This window comes from Stegodyphus dumicola, chromosome 7 (assembly GCF_044657685.1).
Source record: "Stegodyphus dumicola isolate Sdum_Otavi_A_Nest chromosome 7, ASM4465768v1".
NCBI classification, from domain to species: Eukaryota; Metazoa; Arthropoda; class Arachnida; order Araneae; family Eresidae; genus Stegodyphus; species Stegodyphus dumicola.
The window spans coordinates 47,626,192-47,649,189 of NC_140774.1; the positions used below are offsets into that span (position 1 = coordinate 47,626,192).

Sequence of the window (22,998 nt, forward strand, 5' to 3'; positions counted from 1 at the left end):
TTGTATTTAGATAGGTGATCTTAAAAGAATTACAATTAAAATTGTTGCATTTCCTTGTGTCATGCAGTGCAAGGCAAAATTTAAGAGAAAGGTATTCGGGAAAAGTAAAACTACAGGGGCATGTGCATTTAACATTCAGTAAATGGATATATTGGTAATTTGTATTTAAACTGAATAAATGTAATTGACTGCTGTGTTAGCTATAACCATAATTCTACACTCTTTCTACTTTACAGAAATCTCGAGAAGTAGAAATTGCTAGAAATATCTTACGCAGCTGGTTGAAAACTAAGGCGAAAAGAGAGCATCTAGCTCTCAGTTTTATAATTAGTTGTTTAGTTGTTGCGAGTTGTAGTTCCATGTGAACAGAGATAAATCAGATTAGCTTTCTCTTTAAATGTGCTGTGCATTGCATTGCATTCTATTCAGCACTTTTAGTAGTTTGAAGTATTTATAACTACTGATTATTACTGCGTGATATTGTGAAAACTTATACCTCTGAGGAAAATTCCAGAGTTCTGATACAGTCAAAAGTCGTTAATCCAGACTCGTCGGGACTTCGGCGATTCCGGATTATCGATTTTTCCGGATTATAGATCATCAGTTTAAATCTGGTAAGATGCCATGCAGAAATTATAAAATTAAAAATATGAAACCGTTATTTATGAAATAAAGAACAATTATGATCTAAAGGGTATCAAAATTTACAAAAAAAAAAGCTTAATATTTATTTGTTTACTTTACTAAACATTTCTTTCAATGTAAATTGTTTAAGTTGCTTCGTTTTTTGTGCTAAATGCACATGCATAACATTAAACGCGCATGCGTAAAGCATACAAAAAAAAAGCTTGTGGCTTTGAGGTACGGATTACAGATCATTTCGCATAATGGATGTCCGGATTACAGACTTTGTACTGCATTATTGCAAATTCTTGAGCACTTTAGAATTTAATTAAAATTGTCCATCCAATTGTAATAAGAGAGATATTATTATGATAAAATATGTTTTTGAAGATGTTATAAAACACAGATGCAAAATTATTCCAAAATTTGAGAGATTTAGTAATTGCTGTACCAACAATATTAGGTAAATGCAGGAAGTAAAATCCAGCAAGATCCCAAACCATAATTTCAGGTGAAGGACCTGTATGGTGATACAAACTTATGCACTCCCTTTGTTAATTCAAATTACATTTCATGTGGTAGCAATTTTGGGAATGCACATTTTCACTCTGGTAATAATTTCAACGCATTTTTAGAGAATCAATTTGCTTACAAATTTGATTCCTTAAACATTTTTTTAACAAATTCCCATTAATAAGTATATCTAAAACTCTCAGGGACTCAAGAAGTCAATGTAATGCCTGTTACTTAACACTCCTTGTGCATTGGTCGCAATAATATCTGCTAAGAAAAGGTTCCACTATATTTACTTTCATTTTTCTTTTCATATTACTTTAACATATAATTAAGCAACCAAATTTAGGATATATTTTTGATATTATTCACAAAGATTTTCAAAGTAATAAATTCAAAGATTTAATATAACGAACTGTAAATTAATAATGCACTGCAATTAATATTTGAGAAGAGCTTACTTTAAAGATTAATTGATCATCCTCAGGTAAGTTGTGATCTTCTTTAACACTTTCAATACAGCAACTACACATAAAAATAACTGCTCTTAGAAATTTATTAAAAATAAAAGACACATTAATTTTAAAAGCATATCAGCTAAAATTAAGTAAAATCTTAATTTGATAAAGCAAACATTTTTAAGTTCATGGACGAAAACTTCGTTTGGTTTGTTTCCATCTGCAATTAATAGAAGCATGCCTCTTACTTAATATTTTAAAAACAAAGAATGCAATAAACATTTAAAAACTCGGTTAATAACAAACATTCTAAACCAGAAAAAATTACATATGACTAATAGCTTCAAAAATAATTTATTAGCAACGACTAGCAAAATACATACCATCCTTAAGTAACGAATGGTCCAAATTGCAACATTTATATTTATAAAAAATTTCCTTTTGTAAATAATTTTGCAAATAAATTTCAATTTTACAAAAAATTTCCTTTTGTAAATAAAGATAATCCATAAATAAATGATTTATTAATAATTTAGGAACAAGACTTTTTCCTATAGCATAAATAACAAAACCAAATTCCAATTATCTATCACAAACATTAGGTATGCTTTAAAATTGTCAAGTTTGTCTTAAACATCAAATACATATTTAAAGATAAACTGTATTACAAAACTGACTATCGTCGTTACTTTTAGGGTAATGATGGAGAGCAAGTTTCCACACAGATTTTTTTCAGGATTTAGGAAGATGCAATGATCACTTTTTGTTTCACCTTAATCTGAGTTATAGGATACCAGGAATCCCAGGCACAAATTTTTATAACATGTTTTAATTTAACATGCTCAAATAAAAAATACTATATTTTATAAGATTAGAAATTTTAATAACAGAGCATACTATCATCTCCAAAGTAGCCTTTTTAAAAATTATTTTGAAAGAGATAAAAGACTAACAAAATAACATTTGCCCTTCAGAATTCAGGTACCACGTTTCACATGCCGAGCTGACAGGTTTTTAGTTAGAGCAACACAGAAATCGGTCATCAACAAGAAATAATTTCACATAAACATGTCATATTATATAATTTGCATCCTATTATTTTAAAATATATTCATTATTATTAAAATGTAGCTTACTTTTCTTTAAATAATTGATTTAACAAATTGTTCCTTCTTTGCTTTGAATATGCTTTATCATGAAGCATTTTTTCCACAGCTATATCAACATCAGATCCAAGTTCAAAAACTCTTTTGTACAATATTTCATAAACAAGAGCTGAAATATTAAGGTACATAAAGGCATAATAAGTTTTAGGCACATTAAAAGAATATTCATTTGCAAGATCATTAAATTAAAAATATTCTAAACTTTTCCATCATAATGGAAAATTAGTACATGAAGTATCTAATAAAGCAAGAATTTAATAAAACATCACGATTACTTCAATTAAATGTTAATTTGACACAATGAAATTTTGCACGCTGCTTTGCCAATTTTAAGCTTAGAGTAAAGTGACCACCCGTCCTGATTTTGGCGGGACAGTCCTGCTTTTTGGAGTACTGCCCCGCATCCACCGGTTTTTAAAAATGTCCCGCTTTTTAGAAAACATCTGCATTTCTTATTTTAAATGTACTGTAAAAATATGTTACTTATTACTTATTAATCATTATAGTAAATATACAGAAATAAAAAATACATAAACAGAAAACACATAAAATGCATGCAGAGTAAATTAAATTAGGCAATACAACAAGTTAGATTTACTCCCCTGGTGCTCTATCATTGTCGTTACATCTCGTCAAGGAATATATATTGTTAACAGAGGAGCAGCTAGCATTAGCTGAAGGCCTACTTGCTTTCCACACCATAAACCACAATAAAAGTTTCAGATCAATTGATTGTACATCGCAAATGATCAAAACATTGTACGACAAAAAATTTGCATGTGCAAAGACAAAAACTGAAGCAATTATTTGCAATGTTTCTTCACTATATTCGTTTTCACAATTGCAGAAAGAATTAGATAAATGCACATTTATATCCATATATTATGATGCTTCCAAAAACAAATATTTAAAATTATTAGACTTTTTGGTCTAGAAATAGAAATTAAAATTAAAATATTAGATTTTATTTTATTGCCGGATAAAACTTCACAAATAATTTTTGATTCAATAAGTACTATTAAAAAAATTGAACAATATATTGCCTATTGTGAGTATAACAGTAACAAAAAAATTTTGGTGGAAAAGCTATAAAGAGGCATGAATAACGTTTGTACGAAACTTAATGAACATTCTAACCAAAAATTATTGAACTAGGTTGTGCACCACACATTCTACACAATACTATTCAAACAGCATCTGACTAACTTCTAGTGGATCCTGAAAATATTGCAAAAATTTATTCATATTTTCATATATATATATTGTGCATGTTGAAGGTTTAAAGGATTTATGTGAAAGTGCAGAAATCAAATACAGTCAAAAGTCCTTAATCCGGACTCGTCGGGACTTCAGCAATTCCGGATTATAGATCATCAGTTTAAATCTCGTAAGATGGCATGCAGAAATTCTAAAATTAAAAATATGAAACCGTAATTTATGAAATAAAGAACAATTATGATCTAAAGGGTATCAAAAGTTGCAAAAAGAAAAAGCTTAATATTTATTTGTTTACTTTATTAAACATTTTTTTCAATGTAAGTCGTTTAAGTTTTGCTTCGTTTCATGTGATAATACTTTCTCTTTAATTCTATTAAACAGACATAATTTCTCGTTCAGTTACAAAGTTCCGCTGTTCAAGTCCTATAATTGCTGTGTCGAGAACACCGACTAATTTGTCAATCGAAATTTTTTAGTTTTCAATAACCTCTGTTACTTTCTTCTCTATCGGAAGCGAATTATAATGACGAGGCATTTGATTTAAATCATATCAAAGACGGAGCATATAGAGATGAAATACTACATTTGGTAAGGAATTATAAGCCAAATAAAATAAAAACATCTGCGCTGAAGATAAGGATAGTGCTGACAGATCAACTTCCAATTCATTACGCGCCCGCCGCGGCGATCCCCCTGCCGAGCAACATGAAATTGATAAACAAATTTCGGATTTCAAAACACACTTTCGCTTTAGATCCTTTACATATTAACAAATATATATCGGAAATTCTATTTGATATAAACGAAAGTTTAAGCTTACTTTTATAAAATTGCTCTTACAGTCTGCAAAAAATAATAAGCCGGATCCAATTCGAAAATTAAGGAACAACGCAATCATCAACATTAACTGAAATAGATAATTACATTATTTTAGCTTATATGTTCATTATGCATAAAACGTGCACGCGAAAACCTATTCTGCACTTGCGCACACTCATATGCGCAGTCATAAAAAGTCTTACGCGCACGCGTGAACGCCTATGCGCATGTGTCAACGCGGCGCATGCGCAGAAAGTTTTTAGTTTTGAGGTCCGGATTATAGATCATTCCGAATTATGGGTGTCCGAATTAACGACTTTTGACTGTATAAAAGAATTGAGTGACATTAAAAAAGGAGATTTTATGGGAATATGTGTAAAAATCTTTAATATATTAGTAACCATTTTCCGAAAAATAATATTTGAAAATCTTTTAGATAAGGTGTCATTGGTAAAAAGATATGTTACTGAAGAAAAAATTAAATGTTGGTTGTCTACAAATGCGGAAACAGACAAAAAAATGGACGGAGTTTAAACAGAAAAATATTCCTTATGAAAATATTTTGAAAATTGTAGAACACGCACTCTCCCTTCCAGGAATAAAAGCAGCAACAGGACGTGTTTTTTTCTAGTAGCAATAAAATATGGCCAATTTTAAAAAATGCAGTTGAACATTAAACTTTAAAATCTGTATTAAGGATAAAATATAATTTGATCAATTAATGGGAGAAATTTCACAACATTTTAATAAATGATCCGAATCTATTGCAAAGTATTCACTTGGATAAAAAATATGACCATGAAAGAAAATCTTAATTTTTTTAAATAAAATTTTAAATTAATTAAAAAGCATAATATTCAAATTATAGTTTTTTACAAATATTTTTATAGTTACCAATAGTTAATAATAAATATATTTTTGTATATTTATAGACAGGTATATGAATTTATACAATAAAATATATTCTTTTTTGAATTATTGGTCTGCTTTCATAACTAAATTACAATTCTCATTTCATTCCATTTGTCACACTTTGTCTCGATGAAAATGTGGTCACTTTAGCTTAGAGCCTCTGATTTTCTCTGTTTTATATATACGTAGGTATGTTGAAAAATAAGTTTCCCCTGTCGACTGTGGTCAGAGTTGTGTATGAAAAGTCAAAAAAATAGAATGAGACATTAAAGATATGACATACCTTTATTTTTCCACATAAGGTACCAAGTACATTGTGAGACATTTGTCATATCACTTGATAAGCTTCAAAAAGCCCTCCAGGAAAAAATCAGGGCTTTGCATATGAAAGAAGCATTGTACGGTTTGTTTCACTTCAGTATTGCTTCCAAAGCGCCTTCCTCCGAGATTTTTCTTCAAAGCCGGAAACAGATGGAAGTCGCTTAGTGCGAGATCAAGACTGTATGGCGGATGGTGTAGGCGCTACCAACCAAGAGTTGCAATATGGTTTTGCGTTGCTGTCGCCGAATGTGGTCTGGCATTGTCATCCAACAGCAGAACGCTGTTGTGAGAAGGCCAGGCCGCTTTTTCTGAATCGCCTCTTTCAATTTCGACAGGGTGTCACAGTAGCGCGTAGCATTGATGGTTCCAACCTCCAAAAAGTCCAGCAACAAACCTCCTTGGGCGTCCCAGAAAACTGTGAGGAGCACTTTACCTGCAGAAGGAGTTGTCTTGAACTTCTTTCAGACAGAATAATAAGCAGAACAGAATAAGGAAGCAATACTGAAGTGAAACAAGCCGTTCAACGCTTCTTCCATATGCAAAGCCCTGATTTTTTCCTGGAGGACTTTTTGAAGCTTATCAAGCGATATGACAAATGTCTCAATGTACTCGTACGAGAATAATAAAATAAAGGTATCATATCTTTAATGTCTCATTCTATTTTTTGACTTTCATACACAACTCTGACCACAGTCGACAGGGGAAACTTATTTTTCAACTTACCCTCGTATATTTTTTCTGAAGTAACATTCTTCATTTTAATTTCTTTTATAATAACTGTATTTTAACCTGAATGCCAAAAATATTGTTACATGAAAAATAAAACATCCTTTAAAAAAAGTCAATTTACTTAAGTTTTAGTGAATAATTTGAATATGTTAGTATATACCAGGCATGGTCAAACATAATGTCAATAAGAGCCACATTATAATTCAGGAATATTCAAAAGCCATAAGTATATTTTTCAAAACCCACAAGTTCATATCTACATCATTTTAATGGTGAAAGAAGTTTCAGATTAAAAGAAATATCCAACTACTTGGTAAAAAGAAATAAATTAATTACTTTCTTGTGGACATTAAGTAGTTTTAGTTTTATATTTTCGAAAACTCACAAGTCCATATCTACCTCATTTTAATAGTGAAACAGGTTTTAAATTGAAAGAAATAACTCACTACTGGCAAAAAGAAAATTACTTTCTTGTAGACATTAAAGTAGTTTTAATTTACCCTTTTCATACATATATCTATCTTATTTGCATAAGAACCACACAATGGCCACTCCTGACTACTTTACTCCTTAAATGAAAATTCTTGAATTTAGATCTCAGCAGAAAGATCCCTCTATGACAACACTTTGCAACTTAATTTCAAATAAATTATTCTGAACTAATTTTCCTTTAGCCAGCATCATTTAACACATTTGAAAGGAACGAAAATTAAGAATGATTACATCAATTAACAAAAAAGGTAAAATAATAATCCTCTTTTAGTCTTGATATTTCAGACAAAATTACTCCTATGCATATTATTTCAAACATATTTGAAACAATGATTATTTCCAGTGTTTATAATACATTTAAATCAAAATGTTGCTTTCTGTTAGCTGATCTACTACGATGCTTACGATCACAGCTACCAAAAATATGTAAAAATCTCTCTGTAATGAACAGCGTTTAATCTGTAATCAGAAAACAAACACACTATACTAGTATAAATGCATTGAATATTTCAGTATTAAAAAGTTTGAAAGTCAATTGAAATATTTCACATGCATCTTCATTCTCTTAATTTATAACTTTCCACTCTTGACATATGAAAACATTTTAGTATGAAAAAGTCAAAGTCAATTGAAATATTTCACATGCATCTTTATTCTCTTAATTTATAAATTTTACCTCTTGAGATATGAAAACATTTTTAATTTATGCACTTAAAAATCTGTATCATCAAAACTCGCCATAGTTACAAAAAACTAAGTGCATACAAGTAAATAAATCTGCACTTTATAGTCTAAACTCATTTTGAACTGAAGACTATTTCATGAGGTTTGAGAGGCACTCTCAAAAGCTGTTTATACATTAATAATAAATTACACATCCCAGACTTCACTGTCATGTAGATCAAAGGGATGTCTGGACTGTGTCAAAATGTGTTTTAATCATTTATAATACATCCCAGACCTCATTATATGGCAAAGGATTAAATAACGATCAACAATTTTTAACCACTTACTGGCTAAATTATCATGTTTGCTTTGCTTGAGCATTTTTACTTTTAAATACACATTATACGTTTTTGTTTAAGTAAAAGTTATTTGTTACTGAAGCAGAAACAAAAGCAGCTAGAAAGAAAGAAAAGATGGGTTTCAACTTATTATGGATTAAAAAAAAAAAATCTTTCAATCGCTTAGAATACTCTGAATAATAATTTTATACTCACTACTTGTATTCCTTTAATAGATTAATTTTTCTATTAACAGTTACTTATTTCCCTCCATTACTAGAATATCTTCAGTATATTCACTAAAAGCCATATTTTTAAAAGTAAGCATGTGTATAAACTGAACAATGCACGAATATTAAGATTCAAGCTAATGTTAAGTTTATATATACAGATAATTCTTAAATTTGATGATGTCACACTTTACACCTGAAGTGCTGATGAACATTAGGCAATAAACCCGGTTATATGATAAAAGGCAGAAACAGTACTAAGAATATACATTAAATTAGCTATAGACATGGTTAAGCCATTAAAATTGCAGAAGACAATATACTAGAAAGATTTATTCCTTTGGCTTTGTCTAACTATTTTATTTTCATTTCAAAAGGAAAAATAAAATATGTGTAACCTTGTGAAATTTCATGTTACAAATAGTAATCAAGAATGGATTATTTTTTAATAATTTGCTAATTTCACTGGGAAAGTTCCAGAAAAAGAATAAAATTGCAATGAAGATGTTATGAGATAATTATCTTCAATTCTTTTATAAATATCAGCCTGCATAAATGACACATCTGAATTAAGTAAAACTGGTGCGTGTAAGAACCTATACTTCATATCTGTACAAGATTTTAAAGAATTTGAGTTAAAAGCCATGTAATAGAGCTGAACTATGCTGTGCTTTAAAGTTAGATTTAAATATTTCTTGAGCTGAAACTAATCTAATGGAGTTGATATTAGAAATGAAGTCTGGAAAATGTTAATTGTTTTAGACACCTGAACCAAAAGCATTTTTATTAAGAAAACTGCAACATTATCGTGAACATTCTCCTACCTCAAAAACTATCTTGCAGAGAACTCTAAGTTTTAATTCGAACTGAAGCTGGGTAGAACTTTGAGTGAATATTGTATTTTGTAAAAAGCAGTAAAATGGGCTAGTAACTAATTGCCTTATTAAACATTTTCAAAATATTAAATCTCCTATTTTGGGAAATAATTGGGCATATTATAGGAAATGCTTGTCTAGAATGAGAGGATCTATACACAGTACTCTGCAGTGTTGAAAATATCATAAATAATAGACCCTTGACCTAAGAACCCAATGATCCTATATCCTTTACTCTTATAAAGTTCTTATAAGAAATTAAAGTGGAAGTTCCAGATTTAGATCTAATCGATTCAAGCAAGGCTAATAAGCATTATGCTTATACACAAAGAATTAGAGAACAGCTTAGAAAACAATTTAGAATTGAATATTTAGGACAGCTGAGTGAATAAAACAAAGCCAGAAAAAAATACAATTTGGAAGGGATATCGTCGTTCTTGAAGACAACAACATGAGAAGGAACTTAGTGCTTCGCCATAGTGGTTAAAATGCATTGTGGTAAAGATGCAAAAGTATGCGTTGCATACGTCAAGACCAAACATGGGATTTATTTGAGATCTGTCCAGAAATTATATCCATTAGAAGTCGATGACAAAATGTTAAAGAAGAATGGTCCCTATGTGACCAGTGAATGTAGTTAAACTTCTTTTGCAAATGCTCCAAGTGATATGGAACATCTTCAAAATGATGAGGTTGTCATTCAAAAATCATGATTTGGACATCCATTGAAAAATAAACAATGAATGAACCTGCGACTTTGAAAACTGTTACTCTTCAGTTATAAATCTCTTAATCTCAAAAGGGGGGAGTATCATAAATGTTATTCTATCTCATACCTGTAACTAACTTTGTAGAGATCTTTAAGTTTTGATTTCAAACTGAAGTCAAGTAGAACTTTGAATACATATTATATTTTGTAAAAAGCTATAAAATGTACTAACTTTAACTGCTTTATTAAATGTTTTCAAAATATTAAATCTCTGTTGTGAATTCAGATGAATCTTAGATTTTAGCCATTTAGAAGATGATATTCACCATCAAAGAATCCACTTATTGAAAATAGAAGTAAGAAGTCTCAAGATGAGTATTCTCAGTTTCTTTATTGAACATTTTTAGAAAAACATTTTAGATTATTGAAACAAGTATATCTGCAATTACAGTAACAAGATTCTAATCCCAAAAATTCTGTGAATGCTGTATAAAAAGAAAGCTAAGCTGTGTTATATACCAAGCTATAAGCAAAGAAGCACTTATAAAGCACCAACGATTAAAAAAATTCCTAGATATTTTGTTTTTAATAAAGGATTCATTTTGCTTTGTTTCTGTGGTAATAAAGCAAGCAAATAACAAGTAAAAGAACAAACAGATTTAATAGAAATCATGCATGAAAATGCATTAACCGATACAGTACTAGAAATTTTATTGCTATGTAATGTTTAAAATCATGATTTCATTAAAGTACTTCTGTTTTTTTTAAAAAAAAAAAACATTCTCTTCATTTCTATACAAAATGTTACAGCCTCAGCTCATACGAATTCTTAAACACTCAAACAAAAAATTACTCTCAAATTTAAATATAATATATATATATACACACATGAATAACTCGTTAAAAAGAAAACTTATAATCCTTCCAAGAATTTTCGTGCATTATGCCACTGAAAATTAATCAGTAAATATATAAAGAAAGAAATTCAGAACACATTTTTCACAAAGAATTTCAATTTATAAAATTCAAATGAACTTCATAAAATCTTAAAAATGTAAAAATTATAATAAACCATTATGTCTACAGGTCAATCTGTTGGAACTCTGACATTCTTTAATTTTTTATACCAACAAGCACTAAAAGTAATTAAGGTGCTAGTCTAAATTACAGTAAATTATAAAGGAAAACTTTAACTCTTTGTCTTTGTGATGTTTAGTGATAAACTCCAATTTTTTCAAAAAACTATTATAGCAGTACAAGCATTAATAGCTACTTATCGATATTACATAAATACAAATAATATTTTAAAAGGAAAATTTTTAATCCTTCCAAGAACCTTTACGCATTATGCCACTGAAAATTGATCAGTAAATATATAAAGAAAGAAATTTAGAACCTATTTTTCACGAAGAATTGAATTCAAATGAACTTCATAAAATAGGTTCTAAATTTCCTTTTTATATATTTGCTGGTAAATTGTTAGCAGCATAACATGTGAAAATTCTTGGAAGGATTATAAATTTTCCTTCTAAAAAATTATTTGTATTTCTGTAATATTAGTAAGCAGCTATTAGCACTTCTACTAGTACAGTCAAAAGTCGTTAATTCAGACACCCATAATCCGGAATGATCTATAATCCGGACGTCAAAGCTACAAACTTTCTGCGCATGCATCGCGTTCACGCATGCGCACAGGTATTTACAAGAGCACGTAAGACCGACACCACCGCCCTTACGGCTGCGAATATGTTTGTGCGCATGCGCGTTTAATGTGTAACGGAGTTATACGCTAAGCTAAAGTTATCTAATTCAGTTAATGTTGCAGATTGCGTAGTTCCTTAATCTTCGAATTGGATCCGGCTTATTATTTTTTTTCAGACTGTTAGAGCAATTTTATAAAAGTAAGCTTCAACTTTCGATTATGTCAAATAGAATTTCCGATATATATTTACTACAAAGCGAAAGTATGTTTTGAAATCCGAAATCTGTTTATCAATTTCACGCTGCTCTGCGGCAGAGGGGGGGGGCAGAAATGTCATTATTAGATTATGATAGATTAGAAAGATTATGTCAAATAGAATTTCCAATATATATTTACTAATATGTAATTTGTATCTACAAAGCGAAAGTATATTTTGAAATCCGAAATATGTTTATCAATTTCACACTGCGGATTGGAAGTTGATCTGTCAACACTATCCTTATCTTCAGAGCAGATGTTTTTATTTTATTTGGATTATAATTCGGTACTAAGTTTAGTATTTCATCTCGATGTACTCCGTCTTTGATATGATTTAAATCAAGTTCCTCGTCATTATAATTCGCTTCCGATAGTGAAGAAAGTGACCCAGACGTTATTGAAAACGAAAACATTTCGATTGACAAATTAGTCGGTATTTTCAACACAGCAATTATAGGACTTGAACAGCGGGACTTTGTAACTAAACAAGAAATTATGTCTGTTTAATAGAATTAAAGAGAAAGTATTATCACATGAAACGAAGCAACTTACATTGAAGGAAATGTTTAATATACAAATAAATATTAAGTTTTTTCTTTTTGTAAATTTTGATACCCTTTAGATCATAATTGTTCTTTATTTCATAAATTACGGTTTCATATTTTTAATTTTGTAATTTTTGCATGCCATCTTACCAGATTTAAACTGATGATCTATAATCCGGAAAAATCGATAATCCGGAATCGCCGAAGTCCCGACGAGTCCGGATTAACGACTTTTGACTGTACAGTTTTTTGAAATATTAGAGTTTATAACTAAACATCACAAAGATAAAGGGTTAAAGTTTTCCTTTAAAAACTTTGCTGTAATTTAGGCTAGCACCCTAATTACTTTTACTACTTGCTCGTATAAAAAATACTGAAATTAAGGAATGTCAGAGTTCCAACTGATTGATCTGTAGACATAACTGCTTATTTTAATCCTCACATTTTAAAATATTCTTATTTTACATTTATAGGATTTCAATGGACTTCAGTTATTAGTCTTTCTGATAAAAATGTTCTAAATTTCTTTTATATATACACTTTCTTGCAAAAAATTCGAACCACCTAGGACTTTTGCGATCGTGACAAAATTTGGTATGCAAAAACATCTTGATCGAACATGCAAATGATCAAAGTTTCAAGGCAAATGAACAGGAATTGCGATCATAGCATGCATTTCTAGTGCGCAATTTGTAAAGTATAAAACCAGTAACAAAGGTGGAATTTTTTTTTTTTGTTGCTGCCATTGTAATTCTGTAAAGAAGAAACTAAAGATGACATTACAGTGATATTGAAGACTTTACAGACAACTAAACGACTTCGAACATCGTTTAGTTGTCTGTAATAGTATTGTAGTATTGTCTTCAATAGTATTGTAGGATAGGGTTGTGTAAAGCTGAGTGGTCATACCGAGCAATAAGCCACCATCTGCAGCGTACAGAAACTGCTGTGCAAAGATGTTGGCAGCAATGGTTGCTACAAGGAAATTGCCAATGAAATGAAGGCTCTGGAAGGCCAAGGATCTCAAATGCAAGCCAATGATTGTTCGCCAGGCCCGAACCGCCCTAAGGGTATCATTGTCGACTATTCAATGCACTACAGCCATGTGTATACCTCCGGTGGTACTGTTCACCATCTCACGGCACTTGTCTGAGGCGAGGTTATGCTCACAGAGACCTTTAAGAAAGTTGCCTTTAACCCCACAACATCGGCAGTGTCGTCTGGAGTGGTCTCGCAGCCAATTATCATGGCTGCCATCAGACTGGCATCATATAGTGTTCAGCAATGAATCCCGCTTCACTCTTGAAGCAGATGACCACCGTGTTCATGTCTGGAGAGGACGGGGCCAGCGGTCCCAATCAGCCTTTGTTTTAGAAAGCCATACAGGCGGTAACCCCTTGGGTGATGGTGTGAGGTGCTATTTCTTATGAAAGCAGGTCATCTTTAGTCATCCTTCGTACATCTTTAGCACCTCAACGATACGTTGATAGCATCCTGCAGCCAGTTGCATTACCCTTCATTGCACATCATCCTGGGGCTCTTTTCCAACAAGATAATGCCAGGCCACATACCACTCACATATCTCTGGACTGTCTACCTGCAGTTGATACTCTTCCTTGGCCAGCAAGATCAACAGACCTTTCATCAATCGGGCATGTCTGGGACATGGTGTGCCACCAGATTCGGGCACCACAAAATATCGCAGATCTGGAGCGACAACTGATAAATACCTAGCAGAATGTTTGCAAGATAACATTAGGAACCTCTACCACTCCTTGCCTCAACGAATTCAAGCATGCATTGCCATCAGGAGCGGTTTGACCAACTACTAATTTGAACACTCAGTGGTTGATTGTGAGCCGTGAACAAATACCATAACCTTGATTTTTTAAAGCTATACACATATTCAATTTCATCAAAAACAACCCCTTCCTTCATATTGCTTTAATTTTCTTGCAAAAGAGTGCATATATATATATATATATATATATATATATACATACCGCAATTTCCGGAAGAAAGGCCACATCAGCGTAAACGCCGCACTCGAGAAAAATGATGGGAAAAAAATTTAAATTACACAGAAACGCCGCAATAGATTAAATTGCGCGTGGCATCTTTGTAGGCCATATAGATGCAAAATCTCAACCTGATATATGACATATAAGTTATCTAAGTCCTGATATATGACATATAAGTTAAGAAAAATGCATGAAATGAAACCATAAGTCAAAAATAAAGGTAAATGTTGAAAATATATTTACGTTCACGTATATACTTACATTTACCCACTAAAGAAGTCCATATTTGTAATACTCAGGACTATATTATAAAAAATGTTGCAACAACGAAATATTAAATTTGGATGACAAAAGGAAATTTTAAATTTTACTTACAAAAGGAAATGCAGCAAACTATACATCATATGAAGCCATCAAAATCTGATTCTTCACTACCTGAATTAAAAAGATTTAGTAAATCCTGATTTAAGTCCCAGATTGTCACATTCATCCTCTTGGTTTACAGTCTCTTTATCTAAGGATATAATTTCAGCTTTTTTGAACCCTGCTATTGTTGATGATGTTTTTACAGATTTCCACGCACTTCCTACCCACTTTGCAACTTCATAAGATGATCTACGCATTTTAACACTCTTGGCATACGTATGCAATCCTTCACTCATCCAACATTCCCACCGCTTTTGGACTTCAGGCTTGAAAGGATTTATTACCAGACAAATCTAATGGTTGTAAGATTTTTGTCAAACCACAAGGAATTATTGCTACAGTCGCAGCCAATTTTTGACATCTGGTTTTCAGTGACTCAAGTAAATGAGCACGAATGGAATCCATTACCAATAACCCTTTTGGTTGGAAAAAAAGATCCCTTACGACACTGCCAAACTTTTGGTAGCCACTCGTGTATAATTGTTTTGCACATCCAGCCGTTCTCGTTTGCACAAATAATTACGTCATTAGGAAAATCTCCCTTCGGAATAGTCTTTCATTTAAAAATTATCATCAGCTTTAGCTTGTCACCATTTGCAGCACAAGCTAACACACATGTAGATGATGTTCTTTTATGCCCCGTCGTAAGCACAGATACAGTTTTTACACCAGCTTCATCAACAGTTCTGTTTGCAGAAGAGTCGAAAGCTAACAGTGTTTAATCCATATTTATTATCTGTGATCGAAGAAGTTTTTTTACTGTCAATAATATCTGTCATATATTTTAGAAAAAATGCCTTTTTATCTTGCCAGTCCATTGGTAATTGTTGCCCGACTGTTGTTCTAGTACGCAAAAAAATATTTTTTCTTTTCATAAATCTGCTACACCAGCAAGGCCTTCCTTTGAAATCATTTATGTTCATTTGTTTTGCTATAAATTTTGCTTGTAAGTGAACTTTTACAGTCGAAATTGCCATTTCCTTTCCTTGTTGCTCCTTTATCCAGTTTGCAAGGTCGTCCTCTAGATTCGGCCACCCTACAATACCACTTCTTTTGCCTCGTTTCTGTTGTGGCATATTTTTAAGAAGTTCTTTTTCACTTCTCCAACATCGAATACATCTCTCATCCACTTCAAACTCTCAAGCTTCTGCTCTATTTCCAATTTGTTCAGCACATGAAATTACATTAAGCTTAAAACCAACAGTATAGCTTCTGTGCCGTTCAGGTGCCATTTTCAAAAATTTTCCGCTCCCTTCTTACTTAAAAACTATCCAACAAGTACTTTTACCCAAAAAAATCGATTCATGCTGAAGGGGAAGTACGTCAGGGCAGGTGGAGTCGTGTCTCCATTTGAAAAAAATTGCAGAAAAGGCAGGGGTAGGGAGAGGATGGGTTCTGGAAGATTCATCGAATGGCAGAGGAGAGAGATTATTCAAACTGATGAGAATGTTGATTTGAAAGGGAGAAGAATGTTATTGTTCTGAGATCCCGTTTAGGGTGAATAAGGCATGTAAGTCCATTCAAAGGAAAGAATGTAAACAAAATAACGTTCGCAAAAAGCAACTGCGTGGTCTTTTGTGTGGGAACAGCACCAGTCTATGTACAATGGCAAGGCCATCCAAACTATGTACAATGACCATCATAGGAAATATTTTATTTTTAATGTACCTAAACGCCGCATAGGTAGAAATGCCGCACCTGCTGAAAATTTAAGTTTTAAACATGTAAACGCCTCGGTGTTTCTTCCGGAAATTACGGTATATATAAGCTGTTTTTTCAGTCACAGTTAAAAGCAACCTTTAAACTGGCACACCAGTTTTAACTTTTTAAATGACATTCTATCAATTTTCTAGTCAGGCACTGCTTTTAATTAATTACACAAATAATTTACTACATGCATTTATTACGTCAGGTTTACAGCAATTAATTGCACATATCTACAAAATTTTACGACTCAATTCATAATAAATCAAGATATGAAAAACATTCCTTTTAATATTCTTTCTAACATATACATCTCTTATAATATCTATAAAGCCTCTAAATGTTTTTATAACAGACATGTTACATTCCCTTGTTATATTTTGTGAATTTTTGAAATGGTCTTAAAGTGCTCTTTAAGGAATGATTTTGCTTCAGGAGAAGAACAGCTCATAGATGTTCAAACTAGCAGCAGGATGATTAAAAATAGTTACAATTTAGTTTGCTATGAACTGATAGAAAATAGATATCTGTTTGCGAAAGAAAACTTTTCTTAATTTTTAAATCCATGGAAATTTAAATCAGCTGCATAAAATAAATTTCTTTCTACAAACAGCAATTTTCTCAAAAATTAGTCTGTCATTATCTAGCATCTGGCCACTTTGCAGAGATTAGTAAAAAAATAATATTAAAACTTTAAAGACCCGCTGTGTACACATATCAAATAAAGTATATTTAGTTCTTTTATCTTATTATTCTAGGAGCTTTGATAAAATCAAATCTCGGTACAAAGACAAAAGTATCTAGTTATAAATTTTAAAAAAACTTACACTGGCAGAAAGCTAAAGCTGATAAATCAGACTTTGAGTAGACACAGTCATAACGATTATTACCAGTGCAAGCTAGCATAACCTAAAATAAAATAATTTAAGGGAAAATGAAAAGTACTTTAATGGGGGTTTAAAAGGTACATAAATATACAAAAGTCACTCTGAAATCAAAGAGATTACGTACATGCTGAATTGGAGACGCTGTCCTGATTTTCAAAGGTGGTTTAGTAGCAGCATTATATATAATAAAATCAATGCTATAAAATTCATAAAATATGAGCATTAATTTCTTAAAGTATATTTATTAAAGTACTTTTTAAATGCCAAAATAATTACTTAGTGCCACTTTTTAATTTAAAAGCATTAAATATTCTATTGTTTACAAAAACTGATTTTATATAATAACTAAGTCATTTCAAAACCTGATTTCATTATATTCTCAAATAAAGGATACAGTATTCACTAAACATTTAATTTAAAATCAATGCCTTCACATTAATTTTATTTAAATTAAAATAATTCAGGATAATTATATTTTCAATTAATAAATAATATTTAAATATTTCTGGCTCTGAAAATGAAAATTTGAATATTTCCTACCTTACAAGTTTTACAAGTTTATAAAATGTTTAGTAAGTGCCTGATTAAATGTTTATGTTCATTTTAGTAGCACAAATTTTAGTTACTTAAGTCACATTCAGGCATAATACTGAAAGGATAATACAGTCAAAAGTCGTTAATTCGGACACCCATAATCCGGAATGATCTATAATCCGGACCTCAAAGCTAAAAACTTTCTGCGCACAGGCGTTTTACGTGTGCGCGTAAGGCCTTGACTACTGCGCATATGCGTGTGCGCAAGTGCAGAATACGTTTTCGCCTGCACGATTAATGTATAACTGACGGTGTAAGCTAAAATTATCTAATTATCTATTTCACTTAATGTTAATGATTGCGTTGTTCCTTAATCTTCGAATTGGATCCCGCTTATTATTTTTTGCAGACTGTCACAGCAATTTTATAAAAAGTAAGCTTGAACTTTCGATTATGTCAAAAAGAGTTTCCGATTGTGGGGCTGCCAAAGGATCTACAAAGCGAAAGCATGTTTCGATGTCCATCTAACAAAAAGTGGAATTGTTGCAAAAAATGGATAAAGGCATGGAGAAAGTGACAGAGAGGTTAGTGAAAATGAAAAAATTTCGATTGACAAGTTAGTCGGTATTCTCAGCAGAGCAATTAACGGGACTTGAACAGCGGAACTTTGTAACTGAACAAGAAATTATGTCTGTTTATAGAATTAAAGAGAAAGTATTATCACATAAAATGAAGCAACTTAAACAACTTATTGAAAGAAATGTTTAATAAAGTAAACAAATAAATATTAAGCTTTTTTTTTGTAAATTTTGATACCCTTTAGATCATAATTGTTCTTTATTTCATAAATTACGGTTTCATATTTTTAATTTTAGAATTTCTGCATGCCATCTTACCAGATTTAAACTGATGATCTATAATCCGGAAAAATCGATAATCCAGAATCGCCGAAGTCCCAACGAGTCCAGATTAACGACTTTTGACTGTACTATAAGTATGTAATAAATGCATCTTTTTCAACTATAGCTAAAATAGTAATTAATTAAATAAATTTAATATATTGAATCATGTTTTAATTATGGCTGAGAATTAAAATAGTGAGAATGTTAAATTATGAGGATGAAACAAAATAGAATTTATTAAAATTCCACCAAATGTTCTCTATACAAACTATAAATGCTACAATATCTGTAATTTAAAAGTTAGGAAATTATTTAAAATAATTAGTTGCAAGAAATGGTCAATGACTAAAATGGACTAAATATTTCAGCAAGATTCCGCTTCCTTTTTACTTACTGGGTATAATAATTTTATATTTAATTAAAAGGAATAAAAAATAATATTTAGAATAAATTCAGTATTCAATGCAAGATTGTCTCTACTACTTGCAAAATGAACATGGATAATAAATAGCTTTAATTAAAAATGAGAGTTTACTGTTTACAACTCCGGTATGGCTACAACTAAAGTTAAATACAGCAAAACTCTGAAGGGGTAAACTTTGAAAAGGACTCCTTTCTAAAGAGATGCTGACTTGTCTTTGTATGATATGAGGCAAATCCCCCCCCCACCAAAAAAAGGGTTTATTTCACTCATTAGGACACTGTATTTGAGAAAAGCTACTAGTATTTTAAAGCTTAAACAATTAAGCCAACGCAAAACACAAATTCTAATATAAAGGTAATGAATTCTTAAATTCTCTTTTGAAACACACAAATTTATCTAGACATTTAGGTAAATTTCCTAACATACATAAAAAATCTTATGTAACATATGTAAAAAATCTTGTGTATCTTAAGATTAAACTAGCTTATATTCATATGAAATTTAAATTTACGATTCTGGAAGCTACAGCAGTCTTAAAGTCAACTGCTAAAGTGACTAACTGCTAAAGATAATTCCCATTCAAAAGCTGAAAGAATTTTATTATGAAGTTAAAAAGAATTTCAAGCTGAGAAAGGAAACAGACAATTTTATAGAAGACAAAATAAAATAATTTAATACTGAAATTTTTCTTGACAACTTATAAAAATATACAGTACAAAGTCCATAATCCGGACTCGTCGGGACTTCGGCGATTCCGGATTAAGGGTTTTTCCGGATTATAAATAATCAATTTAAATCTGGTAAGATGGCATGCAGAAATTATAAGACTAAAAATATGAAACCGTAATTTATGAAATAAAGAGCAATTATGATCTAAAGGGTATCAAAATTTACAAAAAAAAGCTTAATATTTATTTGTTTACTTTATTAAACATTTCTTTCAATGTAAATTTTTTAAGTTGCTTCGTTTTCTGTGCTAAATGCACATGCGTAACATTAAACACACATGCGTAAAGCATACAAAAAAAAGCTTGTGGCTTTGAGGTCCGGATTATAGATCATTCCGCATAATGGATGTCCGGATTACAGACTTTGTAGTGCATTATTGCAAATTCTTGAGCACATTAGAATTCAATTAAAACTGTCCATCCAATTGTAATATGAACGATATTATTATGATAAAATACGTTTTTGAAGATGTTATAAAACACAGATGCAAAATTATTATTGATAAACATCTTGTCATAAAAATATAAAACTGCATTTATATCTCAAGATTAGATTTACTTACTTGTATTTACAGGAAAGAGCTTTCATTTCCACTTCTCCCGCCCATTCCTGACATTAAACAAAAATCAGTTTATTTCTAAAGTAACAGTGATTTCTAAATAAAAATATGAGATAAAGATTAATGTACTCAGAGAATACCTTTTACTATTTTATATTTACAGTAAAACCTGGAACTTAATTTGAAAAATTTGACCATTTAGGGAATTGCTCAGTAAATTATCCAAGCTTTGCACATTAAGGGAGAAAGAAAATATCAAAAAGGTGCTAGTTTACGAATTATTTTATTTAAAATATTAACATGCTATGATGTGCCCAGTTCCATTTATACTTATTTAACACTGAACTGTTTAGTTTTTTTTTTATACTTGCAGAATATGGCAACCACCTTGGCATAATTTAGCAAATTTTATGGAAGGAAATGAACAATTACTTTTATAGCAAAAAAGTATGTGTTACTTATATGCATATTATTACATACATATTCTACATTTCAGTTGTATATTTATTCCAAAAGACAATCAGTATACATAGTTACAAATGGCTTTTTATTTTTGTTGTGGAGGAAATTTCGTAACTATTGTAGCCTTGGCTACTAATGTTTAAAATTAATTTATGACTAGGAACAGCATGAATTATAAACAAATAGCTAAGTTATTGCATTTTATTTTCCAGCTATCGAAATGCGACGCTACAAGCAACGTTTTGAAATCAAAACCTAGCAATCATGAATCAGAACTAGAACTAGTTGCCATTCAGCATAAAGAAATTTAAATATAAATATGAATATGAATATTAACAAAATATTAAAGTTAATTTTATGAAATAATTAAACATATGAACAAATATATGAAATAAAAAATAATTATTTCTCATGCAATAACTGGGCCACTACACTATCACTTTGAAAAGCAATTTGAAACATTGTTCCTTTAGCCACTTTGTAGTAAAATAATTACTCCTGCAGAGATTTCACCTCTTTCCTTCTATTACAGGAAATTTTACAAGCACAAATTTAAAAATCAAGTTTAAGACAAGAAATAATTTTTCTATAAAAGCCGTTGGAACTTGGAATACAACAAAAAGAATGCATACGAAAATGGTGACGTTTGAAACAGAATATTGGTCTTGCGCATGGTTGCCTGAAAAACTGCTGTGTGTGGTTACTGGAATTTGATGCATTCTGAAGCTTTGACAATTTCTACTAAGGTGATTGCGACAATATGCAAGTACCAGTGTTTCTTAAGAATAGTCAAATCATTTCTACAATTTTAGATTTATTAAGATCTGTTTCACAACTTATTTGTAACAGACTAAAAAGTAATAAATAATGTAAGGAATTTGACCTGGAATACTAATAAAATTTAATAGGAAATTTCCATTTTTCGATTATATATATCAATAAGAGATTTAAAGCTGAATTTATGAACTATTCAAAAGATTTTACACAGAAATATTTGTAATGAAAAATAAGTTTAATGTACTCATAAAGCTGTCTGAAGAACACAATTTTATAACTTTAAACAAAGATTTTAAAATGAAAAATATATATCATTTCTTTCAAATACTGAATACAGAACTCATTGGCATAAATTACAAATCTTAAATCCTCAAATGACTATGTACAGTTTTTTTTTTAAACTGCTTACCAGATTATTTAGGACACATAATATACTGCCATTAATAATCAGATGCCTTTTAAAAGAAAAGCGAGATTGTCCTTGCATCATTAATGAATGTCATGAGCCTACCAAGCACTTAGGTAGAAATGTACCTTAGCTACAGCTGTTAAAATGGATGTACAATAACTGAGTGATGCTGAAAGGGACATGATTATAGATACCCATTAATTCAGTCATGAAATTTCTGTCATGAAATTCATGCAGGTCATGAAATTTCTGTCAAATTCAAGACACCTAATGCAATAATTAGAATCTTGAAAATGAAACTCTAAAGACCTGTAAGACTAACCCGAACCGGAGAAAAAAGAATGTCAAAACTTATACCATTCACTGGCATGCGTTTATACTTGGAATCCATGTGTGAGCCAGCAATACAAAAGACAATGATCACAAAATTAAATGCTCACTACCTATTATGATGATGCAAAAAAACACATCACTTATGAACCCCAGAACAGTGGAAGTGCATAATATAGAGTGACAAATCCACACAATGTAACATACTATGATACATGTTACTATATGCTGTGCAATAGCTATATGCTGTGCAATAGCT

General features: G+C 30.9%; 1 protein-coding gene across 4 annotated transcripts in view; it reads right to left on the minus strand.

Moving 5' to 3' along the window:
- The window catches only part of LOC118194004 (uncharacterized), a 114,916-nt gene that overhangs the window by 65,528 nt on the left and 26,390 nt on the right, over positions 1–22,998 (minus strand). For 3 of the 4 annotated variants that reach the window (XM_035365176.2, XM_035365177.2, XM_035365179.2), the window contains exons 4-8: positions 20,765–20,811; positions 17,738–17,810; positions 17,554–17,635; positions 2,732–2,870; positions 1,599–1,662 (exon numbers count right to left, since the gene is read on the minus strand). In XM_035365176.2, coding sequence (XP_035221067.2) covers positions 1,599–1,662; positions 2,732–2,870; positions 17,554–17,635; positions 17,738–17,810; positions 20,765–20,811 — 405 coding nt within the window. The remainder of the gene's footprint in view (positions 1–1,598; positions 1,663–2,731; positions 2,871–17,553; positions 17,636–17,737; positions 17,811–20,764; positions 20,812–22,998) is intronic. The other variant, XM_085820156.1, reaches the window with a different exon arrangement.